Source organism: Falco rusticolus, chromosome 2, assembly GCF_015220075.1.
Source record: "Falco rusticolus isolate bFalRus1 chromosome 2, bFalRus1.pri, whole genome shotgun sequence".
NCBI classification, from domain to species: Eukaryota; Metazoa; Chordata; class Aves; order Falconiformes; family Falconidae; genus Falco; species Falco rusticolus.
Window position 1 is genome coordinate 72,275,049 of NC_051188.1, and position 25,884 is coordinate 72,300,932.

Below are 25,884 nucleotides of genomic sequence, written 5' to 3' on the forward strand. Positions count from 1 at the left end.
CCTAAGACATGTCTAGCAGAAACTGCTCAGTGGACAGTGAACTTGCACAAGTATCTTCTGAGTTTTTACAGTAATATTATTATAGAAAGGTCTTTCCAGGACAGAACACTTCATAGAGAAAACCAACAATCTCATTGATCCCTAAAGCCATGGCGCATACTTCCTGGATTAAGTCACTTCCCTCCTTTAATACAGCTCTTGAGAAGAGCTCCCCATAGGTGTTTATTGCCCCTTTAAAAGGGTGCACCTTTTTTGAGTCAACTGGCTCACGCTCTGCAACTTTTATCGTTGATTTTGTATTCTTGTTGGCATAAACATTCATGTTTCCTACATCTTTATTGTGGCTATCTCAGGGAAGTGTTCTGATTCTTCATTTAACTCCAACAAAAGGAAGTTCTCATATTTGAAACAGTAACAAAACAAGCAGTAGTCCTCATGTAACTTATGCTGTTCTGGACCACCCCCCCCCAACCCCCCCCTCCCCCCCCCCCCCCCCCCCCCAAAAAAAAACCACCAAACAAAAACAAAAACCTCATGGTAGAAGTCAAGCCACATTCCATTCCCAGGAAAATATTAAGGATTCATTGACTTAAAATTTGGTAACTGACAAACCACCCCAGAAATATACAAATAAAATAAATATATTTCAAGCCTCAAACACTTGGATCCACGTAAGTCTTCAAAACCTAAGTTAAAAAGTCAAAATGCTTTTCATAGAATGGTTTGGGCTGGAAGAGACCTTGACAATCATCCAGTTCCAACCGCCCTGCCATGGGCAGGGGCACCTTCCACCAGACCAGGTTGCTCAGAGCCCCATCCAGCCTGGCCTTGAACACTGCCAGGGATGGGGCATCCACAGCTTCTCTGGGCAACCTGTTTCAGTGTCTCACAACCCACACTAAAGAATTTCTTCCTAATATCTAACATAAATCTACCCTCTTTCAGTTTTAATATGTAAGATTAAAGCATTCCTGAATTTTAATTTTTAGTCTTTAGAGGGCAAACCTAGCTTCTACCCTCCAATTGCCATTAGCAAGGGTTATAGTCACCTACTTTATCCATCATCTAAACAAACAGCAGCACACTCAGGCTGTGTTTCAGAATACCTGCAGGATTTAATGCACAGTCCTGAACAGCTGGCTGAGACAAGATCTGTCTTAGTGTATCCTGGTGAGAAAGCAGAGCCCGGCCTGCTTTCAGTATGTACAGCTTTAACTGCTGGCATCGCAGTAGATCCAAATCCACTTGACCTGTCAGATATATTAAGCAGCTATTAGCACTAATACACAGGAATCTCTTGTGTTAGAGAAGAAAGTACCATTCATACAGCCTCAGTTCAAAAATCAGTTTGCATCTTAACTCACTGTGTGAAAGCTTGTGAAATACTGATGATATGAGGTAGTCTGAACAGCATCTGGATAAAAAGTATTCTATGACTCATGATATTAAAAACACTGCTTTCCTACTTTCATGCCCTGCACAATCATACAGCTAACAGCACAATAAGTGCAGTTAAGATGTTATATGGATCCAATATTTTAAACAATTCAATACAAGTCCAGCCCCAAACCCCATTTACATTTTCTCTAAGTAAAAACAATATTCCACTTACAGCGCAGAGCAATTAATCTCCTAGCTAAACTTGTCTCGTAAGTTCATATTATTCAACGTCGACTGAAAAAAAGTAAGGTTCCAGAAAACCTTTTTCTTACGTACATTTGCTGTTACTAGTATTTTTCCCACAGTATATCCATCTATTAAACAAAAAAAAAAAACCCAAAAAACCCAACAAAAACAACAAAAGAACTCCAGCTGTACCTGAAAGACCCTGGTTGGGAGACTTCATCCTTTGTTTTTCTATTTTACTTCCAGCCAGATTTACTAGTTGAGCCCAAATGGATAGCATCGGTTCAGTGAAAGGCAAGTTGTTCACATTGAAAGCCACAACTGGAAGCTAGGCAGTGGAGGAAGAACCAGACAAAAGAAAAAAGCAAACCAACAGATAAGCATTTTCCAAAATCATTCAGAAGTTTCAATGGTTATTAACTGAAGAAGAGAAAAAGAATCATTCATCTTATTGCTTTTGACTAATGTCCTGGTTTCAGCTGGAACAGGGTTATTTCCTTCTTAGTAGCTGGTACAGTGCTGTGTTTTGGATTTAGTATGAAAATAATGTTGATAGCAACAACTAAAACATCAGTGTGTTAATTAGTGCTTACTCTAAATCAAGGACTTTTCAGTTTCACATGCTCTGAGAGCGAGCAGGTACACAAAAGGCTGGGAGGGAGCAGAGCCCAGACAGCCAACCTGCAAGCCAAAGGGATATTCCCATACCTTAGAACATGGCGCTCAGTAAATAAACTGCAGGGAGTTGACCAGGACCTGTCAATCCCTGCTCAGGAACTGGCTGGGCATCAGTCAGCAGGTGGTGAGCAATTGCGTTGTGCATCACTTTGGGGGTTTTGTGGTTGTTTTTTTCCCCTTGGATTTTATTCCTCTATTACAATTATTATTGTTGTTGTTATTATTTTTACTTTATTTCAACTATTAAACTGTTCTTATCTCAACCCACGGGTGTTACCTTTTTCTGATTCTCCTCCCCATCCCACTGGGGAGGGGCGAGGGGGTGGGGAGTGAGCTAGCAGCTCTGTAGTACCTAGTTGCTGGCTGAAGTTAAACCACAACAACCAGGAACAACTGGAGAGGACTGCTATTCCCTACAGAGCTCCTCTACTTGTAGCACACAGTTGCAGGTCTGCTTGGTGGAAAAGTAACACACAGTCAGAGCAAGGAAGAACTGCAGCGTCTCAAGCAGACCAGGCACTTTGACTGTACTTTCACTAAAGCCATATCAACAAATTGAGATTAAGATTCAAATGAAAACATCCAAGACTTTCTACATTAGTTAGGAAATCAAGTTAAATATAAACAAACAGTTCCTCTCATGTAAGAGCTATAAATCATATTTTCATGACTTGAGAGTTTACTTCAAGTCAAAGGAGTTCAGCTCAAATTCCTTCTCCTTTCACCTCCTCAAAAAATAAGGACAGGCTTTAAAGGCCTTATAGGGGTTTGGATGAATACCATCTTAGATTTGCATTCAGAGCATGGTATGTGTTGAATGTCAATGTATTTACCCAAAGAAGAACAAGTATTTTCTTTGCAGTGTATCAGAATCTTAACCCATACTCTTCCCTCTACTGCAGACTCAACAAAACAAACTTACTGGTTTCAGTTGATTCAGAGGGCACACTCTGCATGTTCGCATGTCATAGAACTGTACAGTGATTTTCCCTTTCGGGGTAATGCGCGTCACTGTGCCTTCTCCAAATTCATCATGAACTACTTGTCCACCCAGTCTCAAGCGACTGTCTATGCCGCCAATCACTGCTAACACTGCCATTAGGCCTCCCACCTCTGGATTCTCAGTGTCAGGAAAGTAGTCATCCAACAGAGCCTAACAAAGAACAACACCATTAACTGTAGGGAGAACAACATACACTTTTATCTGCTTTAAAATACAGTTAAGCACACATACTTCAATTTAAAAATTACGACATAAATACATATATATATAAAAATAGAAAAATGGTTTCAAAATTAAGCTTAATATTGTTTACATTTAGTATTTATAATTTCAAAATAAATATTGCTATAAAAATGAGCTTATTTTAAAACGTGGAAACTACCCCTTCTGACTGTTTTCCTGCAAAGATGTGGGTGATGGAGGTTAGCTGAGAGTTGATGTACTTGTTTATGAGTCCATTCCACTGGCTGAGCGAATGGAGCGTCCTCAGCAGTGCCACTATTTCTTCTGCTAAAGTACTACTGTGAGTGGCAGTTAGAGATGCTTGGGGCCTGGCCTTTCTCCTTCTCAGAGTAGATTCTAAGAAGACAAAAGCAATTGCACAACATTTATCAATTTAACACACACATTTACTATACATAAAAATAAGCCACTGAGGGAAAATTCCTCTACCTCTGAGCAGTGGGATATCTGAAGAACAAGTACTAAGCAGGCTGCCTAAAAATCCAAACAGTTTTTCCACAAGAAATTTCATGTCTCTTGACCTTTCATTTTTATCCCAGGATGGAAGTACTGCTTTCAATAAATGTACAGCAAGAATCTAAAAAGAGAACAAAATGAGCATTATTCCATTCTAAGTCACCAAGTATTAAAGAAATTCTCAAATATACTAAGCACGGAAGAAAGGCATTTTAAAAGTTAGCTTTCCTCGTAGTTCTTTCTACTATGCTGATTTCTTTCCAGCTGTGGAAATTACAGACATACTGATCTTCCATTCACTTTCATAAGGAATATTTTAAAAGAAGTTGCGCCAGTTCAAAGTCAGTAACAATTTTATCGGCACATTATATTAGTGAATCCAACCTCTTCAATACTCAGTACATGACACAAACACACACTGAGAAACAACATAAATGACTAAAATGCATAGGAAAAATAGCAATACAGAAATGGGAAGGTTTGTTCAGACTCCAGACTCAGAACTTCGTATTAAGATGTATTTCAGAATGAAAGCTTCCAAGTGTTCTGCAATGAGGGTATGATAATTAAAAGTCATGAGATAGAAAGCTGAATGATACAAGAAGGCAAAAAGCAATTGCAGTGACACCCAAAAGCATTTACTGTGAAACTACAGCCTCTGACACAGTACAGAAGGAACAGACTGGCATCTCTAAACCTAGACACTCAGTGCAGGACTGATGAGTAGCATGGGAAGGTGTAGTGCTGCAGTATCAAAGAGCAGATGGAGCTGCACATTCTGGAGTATTTCTGGTTCCTCAGAAGTTCCTCATCTTCTACCCAGAAGACCAATACAAGTGACCGATAACAGTGAAAAGATCTGTCTTCTTGTAAACTTCTGTCAGTAACACGTCTTTCTAAAACTTCCAAGTCTCATCTTTTTCTCGTTAAGTTAGACGCTGGTACATGAGGAATGGTCATTTCTCTCAAGTATTCCCCGAGCAGCACAGATGACTAACGCACCAACTCCTCGATGATAAAAGATCTCTCAAACTAAAAACAGTGCCAAGAATTTGCTGGAAGATGACACAAAAATGTACATGCCTTTATGATACAAGGCTTTAGTTAAAAAATGCTGATGCCTCATCAAGGGAAAGATTAAGATCTTTTGATCCCTAGGCCTTAAAACTTGGAAGACTTACTCCATGATAAGGTTGCTTTTTAATCTCATGATAAAGACTAAGGAAAGGAAAAAACAAAGGAAAAAAGAAAAAAAAGAAGAAAAAAAGAAAAGGGGAAAGGGGACATACAACACCAAAATAAGATACAAAGATGCAGCTTTCCTAAGAGAGACAAATTAAAATAGTAACAGCAGTTTACTATGGAAGGAAGGACAGGAGATAATACACAATTTGATAACGTTATGAATGAAAATGAAATTGCACATCTTTCCTAACAATCTTTTTGTTATTCTTTTCTTTATTCAACTTCTAGGAACATTATATCGGAAGTTTCTGGAATATATTTTTGGAACACTGTTTTGGTCTCTCATCTGTACAAAACTTCCAGGCTTTCAACAGAACGCAGGAGTCTTCTGTAGTGCCCTGACAGCTCAAAAACTTACAGATGTGTATCTAAAACAATGAATACTAAATATAAGACGACGTTTTTTCCCAATTAATTTAAAACTGATATGACATTTCCCATCTGTTTTTTAAAATACTTTTAAAAAAAAAAATGACAACTGAAGTCTATTAAATTCATTGCCTATCAAAGTAATTTGGAAATACACACATTACCTGTCTCTGTAGTGAAGCAGCAGTGAAAGATTCATGCCCCTCAACAATTTTCATTAGCAAAGTTATCCACTGAGATGTACTAAGAGTGCTGCACATCTGAGGCATGAGTGCTATACTTCGAATGAATCCCAGCGTGCACCAACTCCTATGCTGTTCTTTATAAACTAATTTATTTGGCAAGGAAGCTAAAAACAAAAAGATATATACATAAAACAGTTGACTTTTCCACCAGCTACGTAATTCTCTATATACTACATGGGGCTTTTTTTTGGACAAATCACAACACTGAGCTACTTCACTGTCTTTACATAACTATTAACTTCTGTTTTAGAGCCTGTAATTAATTTTATTAAATATGCCTTTAAAACAATTCTCATCCTTATACTGTTCCCTCATTTCGAAGTAGTTAACAGCATTACTTCTGATATTACATAGCAGCTATGGAAATTAATATGACATATCCAGCTATACTGTTGTCCCCAAACAGAAAAAGACTGCTAAGAAATTCAAAGAAATTCATTGTCTAAGCCAACCATACAGATCCGCATGCTCCACATCTCATGCACGTTTCCTACTTTCACTGCTTACGTTCTAAGAATGCTCAAGATCACTTAATGTTTCCTTTGCTAACAATTAAGATTTTAAAAACTCTGAAAATGCATTTTCTAGCCTTTGGCCTTAAAGGATTAAAAACTAGTAACAAAAAATATACAAAGTTACGAGACAAGAACACACAAAATAGACGCACATAGCTGAATCAGACTGTTTCCATATGATATACCTGATTTATCTGTTGTTCCACTCTCCACAAGCATACGGAGTAGACCACACAAAGTCCTAGTAGCATCACTTTGCATGACTTCAGCATGGACACCAGCAGAGAGACACAGTGTCTGCAACAGGTTGACAGTACTTGTCAGCATCATGGAAGTGGGGTGGAGATTCCTTTCAACTTGTTCTCCTTCTGAAGGGAGATACAAAAGGCAAATTAATATTAGAGTTAATCTGTTTCACAAAGAGTTCTGAAACAAACATGATGTGAGAAACTGGTTATAAACATTTTTTCTAAGATGATTTCAGATTAAGAGGATTACTTATTTCCAACTGTAAAAGCAAAATATAAACCAGATATTTTGTGCAGATATTTTCAAGTTAATTCTCTAGCAGTACACAAAAGAAATTCCAAATGCAGTGCCAAGAATAGGGAAGCAGCGTGACTAGATGTATAATTAGGCCATATAAAACCCCCATACTTTAGAATTGCATTACCATATGTTGAAAATTATACCTCCTGCTATCTGTAACAAACTATTTCAGTTGGATAACAGTGTTTTCTTTGTCCCATGAATATGCAGCAAATGTGATACCATCCTTTCTATCCTCCTTTCTGACAGTAAAGCTACCTTAAGAAAGATTATAGTCACATACACCTAATAATTTAATCATCTTTGATGAAGCATTTCATCCTGCGAAAGAAGCTTCTTCATATTACAAGATAACAATTTTTGAATTCAACGAAAACCCTGCCTCCACTTTTATTTAAAAAAATACATATGCTTTTTTACCAGAATCGTCCTCAGTGTCTGAATCTTCTGTTGTGGGTTGCGTTGCTGGTGGTGGCTCAGCTAGTTTGAGATCATACTTTCCCTCCTTCCCCATTCTGTAAGAATTTGTACTTCCAGTGTCCCACTGCACTCTGATCCAGCCATCTTCTCCCAATTCTCCAATCACACGACCCAAACCTGGAGTGGGTCCATCCTGACCGAAGAGAGGTGCTCAAGTTACACAACCAACAACGCTAATTCGCATCCAAAGTTCATAAGATAATAACGTAATTGCTCTTTTTTGCTGCTAACCTAATGGTTAGGTAGAAAACACTCAATAATGTTTCCAAAGAGAGCATAAAATTGGAAAGCATTTCATAGTCCCCAAAAAGCAATCACCTCAGTAAACTGCAGCAACACTCATGTTTAAATCTATTTTACTGTGTACTACATAGAGTGCCATACACACCTAGATGGTTGTGTATAATACTGTAGAAAAAAAGCAGTTTCTTGTTAAACTGTGAATCAGAACAGTCTCATTAAAAAAGAACTTTCATCTCCAAAGCTGATGCTAAACAAATAATTAACATATTTTATATTAACACTCCAAGTCTTTGAAATGAAAAATGACCTCTAAAGTTTGAACATAAAATTCGCACAGTCCACTGAATAGAGACTTTAGCTTTTAACACAGCCAAACCTGTATGAAAGAATTTGTACCTGATCACCCCACTTCCAGTCTACCCCTCTCACCACTCTGGTACCAATTTTCATCATGGCTGCCAGCTCTGGTCCAGAAACAGGGAGCTGAACAGGTGTGCTTTCCTTTCGTGACTCTTCTAGGACTGTGGCAGACGCTCCATGAGAAGAGGTAATCATATCTTCTTCAGTGTTGTCAGAACTAGGTCCTAAACAGGAAAAAACATTAAAAAAATTAAAACTAGCTACAAGTTTTTATACATACCTTATACGTATAAAGGTATATACACAAACTTTAAGGCACATAAAGTTTGCAATAGAAAAGTAGTAACAAATAGGAAAGCTGACCTAACACATGATACAGTCAGATGAGCTTTTAGGGAACTAGGATGTAATGGTTTTCAATGCACAGGACTTTGAACAAAAGTAAATGACAAACAATTGACAAATATTAGTTCTACTAACAGATTTTTTGTAAAAAAAAAAACAAAACTTCTTATGAGCACTCCAGTCAAATACAAGTTACAGGAACAAATATTTGCTATTATCTAAGAAAGCCAAGAAAGAACAGGCATGATAACTTGAATCATGGCAAAAGACACCACAGAACTGGTAACAGAACAAACAAAGGAAGCTTCCAGCTTCAATATGCAGACTGGGAATGGTTTTAATAGGTAGGACAAGTGAACCTGAATGAGAAGGGAGTAGGCAGTTTCTAATGTTTTCATTTTATATTTTCCATTTTTCATTTATTTGTAATGTTTCCACCAAAACTACACTATCACTCCTAAATTCTAGCAACAGATGACCAAAGCAAAGGCTTAGGAGAATAATCATGACTGAATAAAGGCTAAAGGTCAAACTAACTTCCTTCTCAATAGTGCTTACAGATGCGGGGTTTGTATCAGGGTAAATGTAAATAGCATTAAGTCCTATCTTTAAGCAGCAAAGTAATTCTGTAGTTTGGGTACACCAACAGGTAAAAAAATACAGGAGATTTATGAAACATGTACTTTCTTCCAAACAAGATCTTGTACCTATCAGCCGCAGTGTTGTTTGCGTCAATGCTAGCATGCCAGAATTAAGAAGGAGGCTCAAGGTATTAGCACCATGCTGCAGTGTCAACATGTTGAGCATGACCAGCAGAAAACGTGCTTGTGGAATAGTTCCAAGACTTGGTCCTGCTGGATTCTCATTAGTAATTGTTTGTAGAGGAACAGGCTGCACACCTGTGTAATATAAATACAACAAAGTCAGTTGGCATTTGGGAGCTACAACAAAAAAGGTTATAGATTTGTTTGATTGACAATGTAACATTTTTTATTCCCTGCTTGGCTTTAAGAACCTACAAGCTGAAGTCCCAAGAAACCTTTTATAATTTAGATTTTAACGGTAAAGTATTACTAATGGGTAATCAAACACTGAAAAGTGAGTTCAGGGAGGTTGGGCCAGGGACTGTGGAATGACACATGGACAGGCAGAAAATCAAAGTAATTCTCAGCACAAACGAAGGGAACCATTTTTAAGATCCCAATTATGGCAAACTTTTTAAAAATAAAAAAGGCAACTATATTCATTTAAAATAGTTTTCACCCCAGCCAACAGCAATAAAATGAGATTCACCTAGTTCTTTAAATTTTGCATTAGCATCTAGCAAGATGTTCCGGACATTCTGAATAGCCCATGCATACAACTTTCCGAAAGTTACTTCCAGCAGCATTCTGTTGAATGGTGGGATCAGATCAACATCCTTCAAGCAGTCAGTAAGAGGTTCCCTTCACAGGAAAACAATAAGAAAAAAATAAATATGGTTGTTTGGGGTTTTTTTAATGAAATACTGTAAAAGCAAAGGCAACAAAAAGTTTTACCCTATATTGGCTCCTTCTGGAATAAGCCTCTGCCATCCACAGAACATAGCATACTGCACAGACGGGAGCAAAAAATTTTTTGCTGCCAGTTTCAGAATAGTATCTATTCCCTCCAGACGAACTTCTGCTCTTTCCAACTGCAAGAGAAAATTAAAAAAATTGTCATACTTGATTGAACTGCTAATAAACACAAGCCCATTTTCATCTATTTTACCTGTTTTAATAAACATTTTCTCATTTTTTCTACATCCACTGGCTCTTCTTTAAGTGCAAAATCAACAATGGTGTTAAGGAGGGCAGACTGGGGATACAAGCCTTGGACATTTTGCTTTAGCCATTTGTATTTGTGGACACCTGTAACTGTACTCAAAAGTGGCTGCCACTTATCCTGCAAAACAGGAAGGTAGTATGTTAAAAATTAAATTGTTTAAAATTACTAAAAATATAAAAGTTATGTAAAATCATGTCCAAATTTTAAATACTAGGAGGGAAAAAAAATTCTTCAAAGCCAGGAGATTAGCATTATTTGTATCTCACTATCTTGCTTACAATTGCTACATAAGATTTCACATGCATTAATATTAAAAGAGAAAAAAATAGGGAGTAACATATCACAACCTTTTATTTTGAAATGAAGTTTTACCTGAACATTTCTAAGATTATAAGTAATCTAAAAATTAGAGAAGGTATCTTTACATATTGTAAATATGCAATGCACAAGCTTATTTTTAAGAATTATTTCAGGTTTCACTAAAACAATGCGCCATGCTTAATTATATATCCTAAACACCATTATCAGAATATTAAATGTCAAGTTATAGCAATCATGCTTTAGCTCACATTTTTTCCTCTTGTTATTTTTATTTTTTATTCACAAGGTTGATTCAAAATCTGATGTCCTACCTTGGGTGATTTAATTGCTATGGGCCTTTTATCTATAGGTACAGGACTGTGAGGTACCACACAGGATTCTTCTAAATCACTCTCTTCGTTTCCAATTTTGGATTCCTCCACATCAGCAGATTCAGATTTTTTTGGCACTAGAAATAAAAAAAGCTATTCTTTCATGTAATCTGATGACATTTACAGTATCACATTTTTAGGTTTGCACGGTAACCTAAGCATACAGAATGCTTAAGATCTGCCTGTAATAAGGAAAATGTACCCTTTGTGAACTCTATGTCCAATTATTATCAAATCAGCTCTGGTAATATCCACAGTATGCTTTTATTTGTAAAGACCAACTTCAAAAGCACTTTGGTGTTTGTTCACCACATGGATTTATTTCCAGCTGAATAGTTCTTTGACTATGCTATTTTAATAAAACATTTTTACTAAGATGCCACTTCTAATTAAACTTTACTAAAACCAATTCAGAGGGACTGAAACTGATGGATCGTTTTTAATATGCTGGATCACAAAGCAGCATGCTTCACCTACACTTGACTCTTGTCTGCCTGTTACTGCTGTAGGAACTAACGTGTAACCACAGATTTAGAAAGTGTCATGAAAAAGCAGCAGAAAGCAAACAGCTTTGATGCTTTAGCTAACAAGAGCCTCAAATATAAAGCAGCAAACCTTGGAATGAGATTGATTTTCATTGTTTCAAAGAAAATACAATATTAATGTCACCTTACCTCTTTTTTTCCTTTTCTCTCTAATTAATTTCTGAGCTACCCTCCGCCATCGGGGCAAGGAACTCAGAAGCTTAAATTTAGACATTATAGAGAGATCATTGCAAACTGCAGGACGTAGTTCATTGAATAAGAATCTCAAACGCTCAATTACAGGAGCACAAACTTCCTTGTAAGAACGTCCTTGTTCTTGATGGGTCTAGAAAAGCCATTGAAAGACTAGGTTACTGTTCAATATACAACAAAGTGAATACATAGCTTTTTAATAAAATACTTCAAATGAAATATAATCTAAACTTCAGCAGGTAAGAGGCTTACCTTAATCAGTGAGCATTTTGCTTGGTAGACAACACGACACACATCCACTACAGATTTTGGTAAGGTTTTGTGCTTTACCTGGTCAACTCCAAGGGTACCAGGATGAACAAGAGACAATGCTACATGACCTTAATGGGAAGAGACAATCTCTGAATATGCATTTCCAAAATCATCCATAGCAGAGATTAAACTGGTCCAAAATGTATGCTGAGACAGCTATACCACAAGCCTACCTACCCAAATCTTCATGTTTCAGAAGACAACATAATAACAAACGTCCTACTTCTTCCACAGGATGCTCAGGAGGAAATATGATTGGTGTTGTTAAGTGACACTGTTTACAGTATCTCTCTATCTGACACAAGAAGTCCTACAAAAAACACACAACAACAGCCTCTATTTAAGTTTGGTGTTAAATACAATGAAAAGACCCAAAATACTACAGCCAGCATTTGAATAACGCTGAGTAACCTCCACAATCTGAACTGACATTCAGAAGTGAGATACAACATGCCGTATGCACTATTTAATACACAACACTACAAAGACTACCTTATATTATTCTTCTTGTATGAAGAACAAGGAACAAAGCCACTACGGCTTTTAACCAGGTCACCTGATTTTTGATTATATTCTCCTGACTCATCATTATTGGCATCCTATCCTCCTATCAAGGACTTACTTGTGGATTTTTTTGATAAAGGAGGTGAACTCAAAACATTAAAAAAAGCTTAAGTATTACAGAAGACAGTGACCAATGTAAATCTCAGGGAGTTTCATAATATCCACAATACCAGCTAGGTGAAACCTGAACCTCAAGGGACAAAAGGGACTTTAAAACCAAGGCATACATGCACCTGACACACAAAACACATTTGCAATTTGACAAAAAAAATTCCATCTTGGTTCAACTGGAGGTGAGCAGGATCTGCCAATACTACTATGGATTGACATTTCCATTGACATGGAAAGTAATGTATTATTAATTTTTTTTGTAAGAATACATCTAAAATGTTTAGTTCTCCCACTCAAAAATTCAGAAGAAAAAACTGTACTGATATGATATTGAGTGAAATACACTTTATCCATTAGTAATACTCAACCACTCCCTTCACAAAAATTAATTCTCAAATAACTTTTTTGACTGTTTTGCTCTAACTTTTGGAGAATTTTCCCAAAAAAACTGTTTCAGGCCACCACTGTCACCCCTCAGCAACATTTTTTGTTAGCAGAACTACTGAGGGCTTACCTTCACAGTATGATCCTGAATATTATTATCTGCAATAGCTTGGAGAAAAGGCTGGGAATGGTCACTCAAAGTTAATCGATGTGTATATAGTTTTGATTTATTTGGGGTAGTGTTACCAGGTGAACTGCAATGGTCTTCATCTTTTTCCTCATTGTAACTGTAATGAATCTGACTAGTTTGCAAGCCTCCAGAAAAGATAGATGACTTCAACCATTCTAAAGAAAGAAAACACAATTATATATTCTGAGGAAAGATTAAGCTATCAAGATTCAACAACTCCCCCAAATAAAATGCATAAATAGCTTCAAACAAGGTTTAGTAGCTCTTCCATTTGCTGAAACTTCTTCACAGGGAAAAAAAAGGATACTGCAACTAAGTTAACGATTAAGTAACAGGGCAGCCATCACCAGCTCAGAGGTAACAGCTCTTACCTATTCTTCTGTGATTACTATTGAATTATACCCTCTATTCACCAAACTAAGATACCCAACACAACAGAATCCAACATCAGATGCTTCAGGCGCTCTTAACTGAACACAAATTAATAAGTTAACTGTGCTATACAGTGTCTCCTTTCTCTTCCAATATTCTCTCTATCTGGCATATTAAAGAATTCTGGAATTTTTAACTGTTCAAGGTTATCCAATCCCCATTTAAATCCTGCTAAATTATTGGACCTTGATGACTATGGTAATTCATGTCAAGAATAAAGAACTTCAGAAGACAGCAAGACTAAACAGGTGCTAGATTTCAAGTTAATTTATTTGGCCTGTATCTTTTTCTTGCATGCTTTGACAAGTATTTATCACTTATTTAAGCTCCAAATGAAGTTCTGCTTACTGGCACATTCAACTTCCAGAGGAGAAAGTGGTGTACTCATTGCCAGGTAGGAAGCGTGCAGTCCAAGGAGAAGACCCAAGTTCCTTTCTGTGTCTATTAGAGGTGATGACAAAGTACTGAGATCTGGTGTTGTAATCACTTCCTGATCAGGCTAATCAAAAGAAACAGGAGTTGAAAGCTAGAACTGAGCTCCAACAAGAATTTTGAAAGCAAAGCAATACTTTACTTTAGAAAGTGTGTATCCATCAATATATAGTATTTTTACCTCCATATACTGGCCAACACAGAAGGCATGCATTGATTCCCGTGTGTCCTCAAACTGCAAAGCAGCTTCCAAAGCAACAACTGGGTCCTCACCCGCAAACTGAGCTATGGAAAAAGGAGGTAGTCAGTATAATGTCTAAAAACCCCTTTATGCCATCTAGTTTTGAAAAAGAAGTAATTTGTGTCTTTCATTCAGATGCTGATTCTCACCAAGTATGCTACTGCCAGTTAAAGACTGGGTTTGGAAGTCCTTTATATCATACACTTTCCCATCAATCACTGTCCAAAATCCTCCATCTTTGTTGTGGTTCTCTAGATCAGCTTTTCGTATAAGTGTCACCTCCTCATTATTTCTGCAACTCTGGCCAGTAAAAAATGAACCTACAGGTATAAAACAGAAGAGAAAATTTATCAACAATAAAACAGAAAGTAAAAGTTTTTTGTGAACGTTCTCTTAATAGTTGTCTAACCAAATTCTTCACTCCTATTCAAAGGCTGCTTGTCTTTTGGTATGCTCAAAAGTCAAAATGAGTATTAATATGTTCCTGTCCACATGTTATGCAATTAAATTGTCTGTATGCTGTATTCTTTTATGTGCTAATGTCCAACATCACACTGTCAAAGACCTGGCACTGCCCAACTATAAAAATGTTTTGTTTGGAGGTGGAGCAGAACCACCACTATTTCAGCAAATCACCGCTCTAGTCAGTTCTGCCACCAAATCACTTCAGTTTTATTACATGCTTGCCTGCAAGACATTGGCCGTGTATTTAATTTCAGTTTAAATCCAGATCTTTTAAAAAAATAGGAGGAAGGTTACATACACATTACAAGTCTTCCAACCTATATATCAGTAAACTATTTCAAAGGTAATTGCATCAAAATAAGAAACATCAATGTTCGCACACATACACCTTCATCTTCAATACTATTAGACCAGTAACTGAATTTTCACATAGCTTTTGCTCTCCCCAACACACTACTGTCTAGCAGTGTGACCTTTAGCTCTCTTGGGTTCCACCAGCCATGTTTCATGCCGCCCTCCACCAATAATAGTCAGAAATACCAATTTTCTACTTCTCTTTTCACCCCAAAGCTCATACCATAAAATGCCCTGGGAAAACAAAAGTTCCCTTATTTCAAAGTTTCCACATTTCTCCCCCTTTATGTTATGGATAGAATTTAGGAACAAAATGCATGGATGTAGGATGTACTACTCACGTTTCCACTGCAGCTTTTCACACTCAAAATGCAAAACAATGTGAACTACTACTTTAAGTAGGTAGGATTAAGCAGAGTACAAATACAGCTCTATACATAACTTCCTGAAGAATTTGACAGAAATAGTGCTGTATGACTGCCATGTGAACTAGTTAATAAAAATTTGTACTGTAAAGCAGAATTCCCTTCCTGAGAGTAGTTCATGAACAGTCACCATTTTTATATAGCTACTTTATGAAAACATAAATAAATAGTCCAGATGCTAACAGTACATACCCATTATTCCTGGCCATGCTAAATCCTCATTGTCATCCCTTTCCTTTCCAGGGGCTAAATGGTTAAATCTGTCTAGGTGTTCTAGCAAACCAGCCAACAGAGGGATAGCACCAGCTTCCTGCATTAATCCAGCATTTTTACTGAGTAGCAGCACTACAGAAACCACCAATTCTGGAAGAAGAATGCCTAGAACACAGAAGGTACTCATTTAATTCAAGATCTACATTTAAAGCATCACAGAAGTAAATCAACAAGCAATACATTCTATTCTATTACTGCTTTAGTACAAAGCTCTTGCCTTCCTCGTCAAATTTCCTTTCTCTCCCATCAAATTGAAGGATTAAATTGACTCCTGTAGTTATTTAGGACTTTCAAGAACATCTACAACCTAACTTCATAATTTTGTGGAAGGGGAGGAAAGGAGAACAGCAAAGAAAAAAACTACCTGTTAAATCTCCATCCACAACACGAGATACTTCTGCAAAATGCCTATGACTAGTAGAAGCAATGCTGGTTGCCACGGGAAGTATATCACCAATGTGCGTGCACAGAAGAGCAGTGTATTTCTTCAGCAAAGAGCCAACACCTAAGAGATCAGGACCTGTATACGAAGGAGGAAGAGCACAGAAAACCATCATATAGTCATATTTAAGACACAGATTTCAAAAGCTGTCAAACTCTTCTGAAATGCAGCCACCCAGTATTAGCACTGAATTAAGAAACCACATCTTTTTAGGAATTTTTACAAGTATATAGAAAGTTTACTATAGATAACAGAGATCCTGTTACCTTCCAAAAAGACATTTTCCTTTACAGAAAAAAGTTTAAAAGACATTTCAAACACTTTTCAGACAGGCTCAGCAACTAGGCTGATAAACAAGACAAGAAGATGAAGTAAGAAACTACTATCCTGTAAGAGGTATTACAGAAATGCTGGGGGTCCGGGGGAAGCTTTTTTTTTTTTTTAACAATAACTTACTGTATGTATTAGGGACCTGCCCAACACAATCTCCTGGGTAAAGTTTACTAACAAGCAGACGCTGAAAACGGAGCAACAGGTCCAGAGAAGCAGATCTCTCTTTGCTACAATGCTCATGGTCCATACAGGAAGAAACACGACGAGCAACATCTTTTAGCTTGGCTATTGTCTGTGAAGCGATGTTCCTAATCGGTATAAAAATATTGTAAAGTACTTAAAGGGAGCTGCTAGTGAAGACAGTCCACAGAAACATGGGTTAACCTTTTACTACAATTTCATATAAATATATAAAAACCTATGCGAAGTTTCTTTGTAGGATGTTCCCTTGCATCATAGTCCCCAAAAAGTTAATGGTTTTTGTGGAGCCATTTTGTTTGATGTATTTTATGAATCATGTTAATTTTGTATTTTTTGTCATTACTTGCTACAAAAAAACATGATCTGGTAATTTTCACTGAAAGGTTGTAATGGAAGTCATGACCCTGCATAACTCAAAACAGTCTCAGTACTGCTTAAACTGCATAGTTATCACAATTAAGTGAAAAAGCACAATAAATTTCTGAGTAACCTCATAATTACTTCCTGCTACATATGCTACATGTTAAAAACTGGTGTAGCTGACATAAGAAAAAGCTTTGTTCTCAGTATCCTGTTAGTCATGTATTCACAATTCTTTCTCAGTGTCAAGAATTTAAAATTCAGGTTTCTTCCCCACTTACAGCCCCAGCTACAGTCTCCTTGAGACAAAATACTCAGCTCTAAATAAAAAGGGCAAAACATTCAGTTCCAAATAAATTTGTGCTGGTTCTCATACTTTAAGCACAGGCTTTTGAATGTTTGTCCTTATATTTGTTGCCCAGACTTTCGGAGTACAGAAATGAGTATCAAAATCCATAAAAGCAAGGCAGTAAGTCTTTCTAAAACCAGGTGATATATATAACTGTGCTCCTTAGCAAACTACAGACAAGCTAGAAGAATGTTCAGTATTATGAATCCTGAGGAGCTAAAATGCTAGCAGGAGACTATTCCCAAAATTAGTCACTCTTTATTTGACTAGTTCATAAAAACACCCAAACAGATCTTTTGTAAAAAATAAAAGACAAATTCAAAGCAATTACCTCAGTAACTGCTGAATTAACTGAACCAATGGTAAACTTTGTTTTCCTGCAGATTCATAGATTCCAGTATTAATAAGGTCTTTGTCCAGTGGAGTCCTGCTCCTATGAAGCGTTGATGCATTTGCTTCTTGTTCATCAATTTCTTTTTCTTTCTGTGCTTCTTTTTTTGCTTCAATATCCTAAAAAAGTAAATCAAGTTAAAGAAAACATGCAAACTGCCAATGTGATTATGAAACATTTTATTAACAAGTATTCACGGTAACAAGATCAAGTTACTTTTACCAATACCAGAACAATTCCTACCAAATGTGTATTGTATATTCCCTAACCCCACACTGGCACATGTTTTTAAACAATTATAATATAAAAAGAAAGCAGGGTGGTGGTAATGTGTGAAGGTAAACAAGAGTAGACTAACTTCAAAGACAAACTCCAAATCCAATTTCCACCAGCCAAGTTAACAATTGATTTCTATTGCAAGTATGTAAATATGCCAGTAGCTGCTAAACAGCTCACAATTGAAGGCACGTTTACTCTATATTTATAGAAGTAATGAATCCAGTCCACTGCAGCAGAACCTGGGTTGGATTTGCTACTGAGCTATAATCATACAGAACTCTATGGAAACTAAATTCACCCAGGTTTTAGACAATGTTTAATTAACCTGTGCAATGCTGTATGCTGCCACCTAGATCAGTTTCAGCATACATCTGAAGTTGGTTCCAGCATCTCTGACCTATCCTAGGGGCTCATTTACATTGTAGTAGACTCAATCAAGGATCAAAAGGACCTGCATGTCTTTAAATACAACAGAAAATGCTAACACTAGACTATGCGTTAAAGCAGAACTTAATACATGCATTTCCTCTGCATCACAAACCTCATTTACCAACAGTGGAGAAAACACTTGGAAGAATGAAAAAAAAATGAAGAGGCAAGGGAAAAGCACATTTTTGTTTTCAGTCATACATAAATATGGCAAATAAAAGCAGTCTGTACAGAGTATGTCCCATCTCCAAGAGGCTCATGGAGAAGCCAGTATATGCAAAATGTTTCTCATCCTTTATTTCATATATATGTATATATATACACACACACACACACACAATTAGTCAGCATCTGTTAAACATTTGAACCAGTATGAAATGGAACCTATGGAAATCTAGGATGCTGCAAAGAATTCATTCATCTTGAATTCATACGAAATAAGGCTGAAACTCCTGCTGGAGATATATGGGTGAAATCAAGGAAGCGAAGAACTCAAGAATCCCACAGAAAGGTAAAAAGTGCTTTGTAAAATTACGCTGGTTTTACACAGCTTTATGAAAAAATTTTGTTACCGTTGTTAAAATCATCACTCTAGGCAATGAAAAGAAACACTCTGTGAAAAAGGAGAATATGATTTATGCTTCCATACAAACACTGGCTCAAGCTGCAGGTCAAAAGAGGATAGCATCAATCCACAAACTCCAGAAAATACCTGATATGTCTTCTTATTGTGTTTATACAGAACCGCAAAACATACCTGAATTTCTGCAGTAATAGCAGCATTCAGTGCAGACTCTAAGCCTCCATCAGCCATCAAGCTGCCCACCAAGAGGTCAATCATAAATCTACGGCCCGGACTCACATTCATTTCATTTCCTGAAACTAAGAATGGAAGAAGCTATTTAGTGAACCAGAAATGCAAGCACAAAACAAATAGGTTTAAATCTTAGGACTAACCTGAACTGGGTAACAGTGCTGAGAGAGCCCTAGCCCGCTCTTCTGCTGTTGGCAGTAACACAGACCATCCACTCTGCAGCACAGCTTGAGCAGCTGATTGCACCGTATTAAGAACGCCAGCATTGCTTGCTAATGTTACCACTGTCTGTTTCAAGCTATTGAGCAGGATACCGCCCAAACCTAAGCCAAGGCATTCTGGATCCACCTGATGACTAATAGCAGCATGAAGCTGAAAAAAAGGACAAAAAAAGGCACATTTTAATCAAGAAGAGATGTGAACTTGGAGGCAGGGGGGAAGAGCAGGAAGTCAATCCTGGAGCAACTGGAGTCATTCAAGTTCAATGACCAAGATGCAAACTTTCATCTTTAAATTTGTAAAATTAAAGGGAAATCCTGGTTTGCCAAAAGACATACTGGATTTAAGCAAATAATGAAAGATTATGAACTACTCTGAACAACCTTTGCTACAGTATGCCAGGAAAAGTAGCACATCTTCAGCCACTATCAGATTCTGAAGAGGACATTCACTCTTAAAAATACTATTTAAAATTCTTAGAAATGCTCAAAAACTCCGAGTGTATGGGCTTACTGAGTGAGTATACAAGGCTTAAATAATTTGCATTTTATTTTTATAGTTCATTTTTAATGACATCCTGTCACAAAGAAAAAAACAGCCACTAGCTGCCAAATTTCAGAGCAGAAAGTGATACTGTACTCATTACACTTTTTAAAATCAATAAAAATGTTTTAAAGCACATTAAGTCCACTATTTTCATCCAAACAATTTACTGAAACATTTAGCTCAACAACTGCTTAATGTGTAAGAAACTGAAGGTACCTGAAGCCTTAGAAGGTTTAATGTTGCCACAGCCATACACTCCTTTTCCTGAGGAGGGGGCCAGTCAGAGGAGCCATCCATTCCCTCTGTCACTTGTCTTAGTAGCAGATCTAGCTGCTCAAATGTCATGGGGCAAACATCCACCACAAAAGGCACCCGCAAGCCTATTGACCATTCTGAACACGATGACCAAGCAAAACTCTGTAAATGGAAACAATATACAAAGTTCAACAGTTGTTTCCCAAATATAAGGTGACACTGATTAGAGAGAGGAGTGTAAAGCTAACATCTGCCTTCAAACAGTAATAGAAGCTGCAGAAATAATACCGGCACATCTGTTGAAGACAACCCTCCGCTTGCATCCTTGTAAACATACATAAAACCCTACCAACCCCAGAAAAGAACTCATCATTTTCCAAAGTGCTGTTATGCCAGTCCAGATACCTCACTATCTTTGCTGCCTAAATGTTCTGCTTGACAGCTCTTCAATTGCTGTACCAGACAAAAAAAAAAAACCACAACACAACCCAGGTAAATAGTTATTTCTCAGGGATGAGTAACTTTCCCTCTGAGTATTCTTTTTTGCAGAGGAACTGCAAAAATTTGTTTTTTCCAAGCCTTCATTTATTCAGAGCAAGAAATAAGAATAAGAAAAGTCATGCAAGCACAGGAAGAAGGACTAGGATTAGTGTCTTTCACTGAGACTGTTCTATACAAAGACAAATTGTAATTCACAACTAGAAAACAAAAAACTTACCTGAGCAGGCCCACAAGCAATTCCAACAATATGCTTTGTGTCTAATCCTGGGAGAGCTGCAGGTTCTGGTTTGGTGATCCGCAAAGTATCAAAATGTTGACACTGATCATTGCTTCCCCAGCTATGCACTTCACTATCTTCAGTCAGTGCTAAACAATGGGTAGATCCAGCTGCCACATCTATCACTTTTTTTCCTAATAGGAAAGTCAAATATTGAAAATATAACTTACATTACAATTATTGAGAGAAAAATAGAAGAAGTTAAGGAAACCTGTGCTAATCGCAACCCCATTTAACTATGAACAATTTATGGATGTCAAGAGTCCCACCTTCACCTCAGTAGTGGATTGGTAGAAGAGTAGAGCAAAAGAAAAACTAAGGAAATATTTAAAGATTCTTAAGAGACAGCTTAAGTACAAAAATTTACAGGCTTAAAATAAAATATCTTCTATTTTGTATCCCTTCTACTCATACTTTATCAGGAAAGGTTTATTAAAAGACCTCTCCATCTATGAACAGAGACTGTAAAGTTATATTGTAGCCATAAGTTCAGAAGTTACTTTGAACTAGATCACTCATCATATATGACTAACAATTTTAAGACAGACAGAGCACTAAAAGAGGCTTCTTCCTCATCCTCCACTACAGAACTTCAGGTTTCTCACAAATTCAAGAAATAATCTTCAACTCTGTTACAAACTAATTAGAAGTACTGGCACAAACACACCTTTAACAACATTACTTGTTGCCTGTGATTTTCATTCATTCCATTCACATACCTTAATCTAAGCATCCATATATTACATATATTTATTTGCATGACAATGGAAAAATACCTGTTTTAAATAAGCATTTCTGAGAACCTACTAAAAGAAAAGCAGGAAGGATCAAGAGAACACAAGACAGGCAGCACTTAAAGTAGTCATAACATAGTATCTCTAAGTCTGCTAGAAATTATAAATGCTGGAGAGATGGGTAAATGTGCACTATTACCTTTTTCAATGCAACCAGCATAAAATATGACAGAGTACACACTACCATCACTCTTAGAGCTGAGATCATTAGTGCCCAGTAAAAAAATTCCAACAACAGCAAGAAAGAACTTTGGAGTATTTCCTGCTCTGGTCATTACCTTTCAAGCCTTCAAGCAGTTTGGGATATCGAACGTGCTCTTCCGTTCCATGCCCAAGTCTCTGATTGTCACCTTTTCCCCAGGTGTAGACCTGGCCATCTTTGGTTAAAGCAATAGAAAACTGACTCCCACAGCGTACTTTCACGATGTCCAGATCTTGAAGTTTTTCTATCAGCTTGGGCGTCTTGCAACCATCACTGCCTCCTCTTCCCAGTTTTCCGTAATCTCCATCACCCCAAGACCACACTTGGCCTTTAAATCAAGAGAAAGAAAACAAAAATCCTGCATTGCTTTTTCACGTAATGCAGTTATCTGTTTCAACAGGCAAGTTTTTAAAAATCTGAGATTCTGTAATAAGCACAATTTTCAAACTGTGATCTAAGAATAGCAGTTATGAATTAATCTCTAATTGTTCACAAAAATAAGAAGGAAGATTTGACAATTTTTCATGTTGATAAAACTAAACATGAAGTGTTCAGGTAACATACACTGAAAATTCATGTGTACAAGAAGTCCTTCTTAAAAACCATATGAAGTATGGAATTTACTACAAATCAAGCCTGTAGTATGGTGTTTAGTTAAAGACTACCTTCTTATAAATAACACCTTGTAATAAAAGAACTTTCAAAATCTTCTTCCACATCAAATGGTCAAATTGTCTGCCAAACCTGTTTGAATTTTCATTTCCTGTCATTCAAACATTTCACAAAATGAAATTAATAACGCCGTTGTCTAGCATATTCTTTTAAATACACTACTAATTCTAAGCCCTGATGTAGGAACTTAGAAATAATCAAGTCATTCTGCATCTGCATTAAATAAAATTATGGTTCAAAAATGGTAAACCCATGCATATCCAAAAAAAAAAAAAAAAAAGTCTTGTTTTACATTCTGATGCGTTTATGTTCCCTATTTGCACAAGCTAGTCTCTAAGGTACTCTGATAAGACATGGAAGCATGCAAGGACACCAAGAGGGAAGAAAAAAAAATAATTAAATCTGGGCTTCCATTTTCTGGATGAGCAAGTATTTTTAGCTTTTAAATACTGCACATCACCATAAGCAGCTATATTTTAGAAGAACAACTGGCTTCCAAGAACCATCTACTTTCTAAGGCATGACCTTGGGGCTTAACTTCACATTGTGAAATTCAGGTTTTGAGTCTGTCTCACCCCAGGCACCTTGCTCAGGGATGCTGGGAAGAAGAATTTCAATGCAGCCTTTCTTTGGCACTTCCCGTGGGTTAACACAGACAACTTTCCTATTCAAAATTCTGGGTGTTGTGACAACATGAGTTGCTTGTACTTACATAACAATGAATCAAATTTAGATGCGCATGTACATACATGTAATATTATGTGCATTTATTATACATTTACATGGGTATTTTAAATACACGTCAAACAGAAATATCTATTTGCATGTTTATTATTAATATATTGTGTATCTATGCATGGAAATATATCTGCATATATTATATGCAAAATGTATAAATGCATATACATATTACCCCAAAAGGAATTTCAACTTGAAATACTTAAAGAATTCAAGCCACCAGAAATAGGCACATCTGCAGTATAAATATCTTCAGAATGAAAGGAAGTAAAGGTAAGCTTACTTAAAGTGTTACGTGATATTTTGCTACTAACCATTTTCAGTAACTGCAAGAGTCTGAGCATCTCCACTCCCACAGGAAACATCAATAACTTTGAGTCCTTTTAGCCCCGTGACCAGCATTGGGATGGTCTGATCTTCACTGGAACCTTCAAAACAAAGTAGTTATGTGAGAAGCAGAACAAAAAAAAGAAGGCCTGGTAAGTTCTCTTGTTTAGGTTGTTTTGTGTTTGCTTTTGGGTGTTTTGTTGCGTGGGGGTTGGGGGCTGTTGGTTTGATTTTGTTTTGTCAGATTCGAGCATCATGACTAAGCTCCCATATGGTTTCTAAGGTATCCAATATGGATTTAACCCGTAGGACAGTCTTTGCTTTGCAAGGAAGGGAACAGAGAACAGCACAGGTTTTTCTTCTGCATCCAATTACTTATTTTCACATAACTCATAGAAACTTAGTGGTTTTGAGACAATTCCTCCCATAATTATGTTTCATTTCATGTGAAACCACACATTTTCAAATCAGCTTTAGGTAAGCTGGATAAAAGACTATTTGAGACAGGCACTAAACAACTCTTTGACAAAAAAATTACTTGAAGATGTCAAGTAACGTACCATGCCCAAGCCTGCCATAGTTTCCTCGTCCCCATGTATATAGCTCTCCTTCAGCAGTAATGGCTGCGCTGTAGGTGCTTCCACATGCAATATGAACAACATGTTTCCCAGCTTGCTTTCCAGATAAAGCAGATATCATTTTAGGTTCCTCCAGAGGTCTATTTAAAGAGAAGGCAACACATTTCACAAAAGGTAATCCAATGAGTAGATAATAAAAAGGTGTGAAATACTTGTTAGAAAACAATTGCTACAATTCTACCTGCAAACCCTATTACTATTCTTAGGTATCAAGATATAAATACAGCTGTAAGCCAAAAATTAAGTTCAGACTGTTCAACAACGTAGAAAACACCGAAGGTGTGTCTGACAACTATGATTTTACTTTCAACTAAATTAATGAAGTGTTTTTAAAAAAATATTTGTCTATTATAAAAAAAATATTTTTAATTACTGTACCTGAACAATTAATTTCATGACACTGCTAACCCTCGAGCAGTAACTTCCTTGCTTTATAGGGAATTCAGCACTGGGGGATGGCACTTAAAATCTCTACAATAGATTCATATACACCTACAAAATACCCCTGTAGAAGACTGCTCCTACACAACAGCAGGGTAGTAATGCGATTGTTTAACATGGGGGGAAAAAAAGGAATTATATATGCAACACGAATGCACAGGAAATTATGACCCCACTCCGACATTTGAGTCAATGTTTCCAAACCCCAAATAAAAGGCCTAATAACAGTGCATCCACTACCACACCCTCTATCTACAAGTATTTCAGAAGTAGCATTAATAAAGAACTGGGAATATTACAGGCAGAAAAAATACACAGGGAGAATGCAACTTCTGTTCAGTAACACAGACAAATATCAAATGCTGAATGTGCTTATTTACACAACCAAATAGTTTTTACTGTGAATCCAGAACACAACAAATAAATGTTATGATTATTTTTATTACATACACTGTATCCCCATGGCCTAGTCTTCCACCATCTCCACAACCCCAAGAGAAAACTTCACCATTTGCTGACAAAGCAAGATAGTGATGCCCATCTGAATGTGCTGCTATCTTCACAATATTTCTGGAAGCTAGACTCTGCACCAGCTGTGGTCCCTGTGAACACAAGCAATATGCTTACAAATACGGCTTATATTTTCCATCACTTGTCTACACACAGAAGAACTAGATAGTTTTCCTAAGGCTTCATCAAAACTGTGCACTCTAATGAAGTGAAGGTATAAAGAAAAAAGGTCAAATCCACTATTGAAGTCTGTCAAAAACAATGCTTTGAAGTATTTTTGTTCCCATCTCTATAAGGTCTTCAGTGTATATGAAAATGTTGTTTATCTTACAGGCAATCTTGGCAACAAGTGTTTCTGTTACAGTATAGTTTTGTTTGAGAAACTACA

At 36.9% G+C, this 25,884-nt stretch overlaps 1 protein-coding gene across 4 annotated transcripts in view; it reads right to left on the reverse strand.

The window, feature by feature from the left end:
- Nucleotides 1-25,884, reverse strand: part of HERC2 (HECT and RLD domain containing E3 ubiquitin protein ligase 2) — a 113,413-nt gene that overhangs the window by 50,881 nt on the left and 36,648 nt on the right. For all 4 annotated transcript variants that reach the window (XM_037376120.1, XM_037376121.1, XM_037376122.1 and 1 more), the window contains 33 exons: nt 25,437-25,588; nt 24,468-24,625; nt 23,895-24,008; nt 22,247-22,498; nt 21,115-21,308; nt 20,358-20,558; nt 19,520-19,748; nt 19,320-19,444; nt 17,795-17,973; nt 16,677-16,861; nt 16,143-16,298; nt 15,698-15,883; nt 14,411-14,581; nt 14,202-14,305; nt 13,937-14,087; nt 13,097-13,311; nt 12,085-12,217; nt 11,848-11,975; nt 11,533-11,728; nt 10,799-10,935; nt 10,110-10,283; nt 9,896-10,032; nt 9,651-9,802; nt 9,065-9,256; nt 8,049-8,236; nt 7,350-7,542; nt 6,566-6,748; nt 5,785-5,969; nt 3,980-4,127; nt 3,690-3,886; nt 3,227-3,457; nt 1,819-1,954; nt 1,107-1,250 (listed from right to left, as the gene is read on the reverse strand). In XM_037376120.1, coding sequence (XP_037232017.1) covers nt 1,107-1,250; nt 1,819-1,954; nt 3,227-3,457; nt 3,690-3,886; nt 3,980-4,127; nt 5,785-5,969; nt 6,566-6,748; nt 7,350-7,542; nt 8,049-8,236; nt 9,065-9,256; nt 9,651-9,802; nt 9,896-10,032; nt 10,110-10,283; nt 10,799-10,935; nt 11,533-11,728; nt 11,848-11,975; nt 12,085-12,217; nt 13,097-13,311; nt 13,937-14,087; nt 14,202-14,305; nt 14,411-14,581; nt 15,698-15,883; nt 16,143-16,298; nt 16,677-16,861; nt 17,795-17,973; nt 19,320-19,444; nt 19,520-19,748; nt 20,358-20,558; nt 21,115-21,308; nt 22,247-22,498; nt 23,895-24,008; nt 24,468-24,625; nt 25,437-25,588 — 5,626 coding nt within the window. The remainder of the gene's footprint in view (nt 1-1,106; nt 1,251-1,818; nt 1,955-3,226; nt 3,458-3,689; nt 3,887-3,979; nt 4,128-5,784; nt 5,970-6,565; nt 6,749-7,349; nt 7,543-8,048; nt 8,237-9,064; nt 9,257-9,650; nt 9,803-9,895; nt 10,033-10,109; nt 10,284-10,798; nt 10,936-11,532; nt 11,729-11,847; nt 11,976-12,084; nt 12,218-13,096; nt 13,312-13,936; nt 14,088-14,201; nt 14,306-14,410; nt 14,582-15,697; nt 15,884-16,142; nt 16,299-16,676; nt 16,862-17,794; nt 17,974-19,319; nt 19,445-19,519; nt 19,749-20,357; nt 20,559-21,114; nt 21,309-22,246; nt 22,499-23,894; nt 24,009-24,467; nt 24,626-25,436; nt 25,589-25,884) is intronic.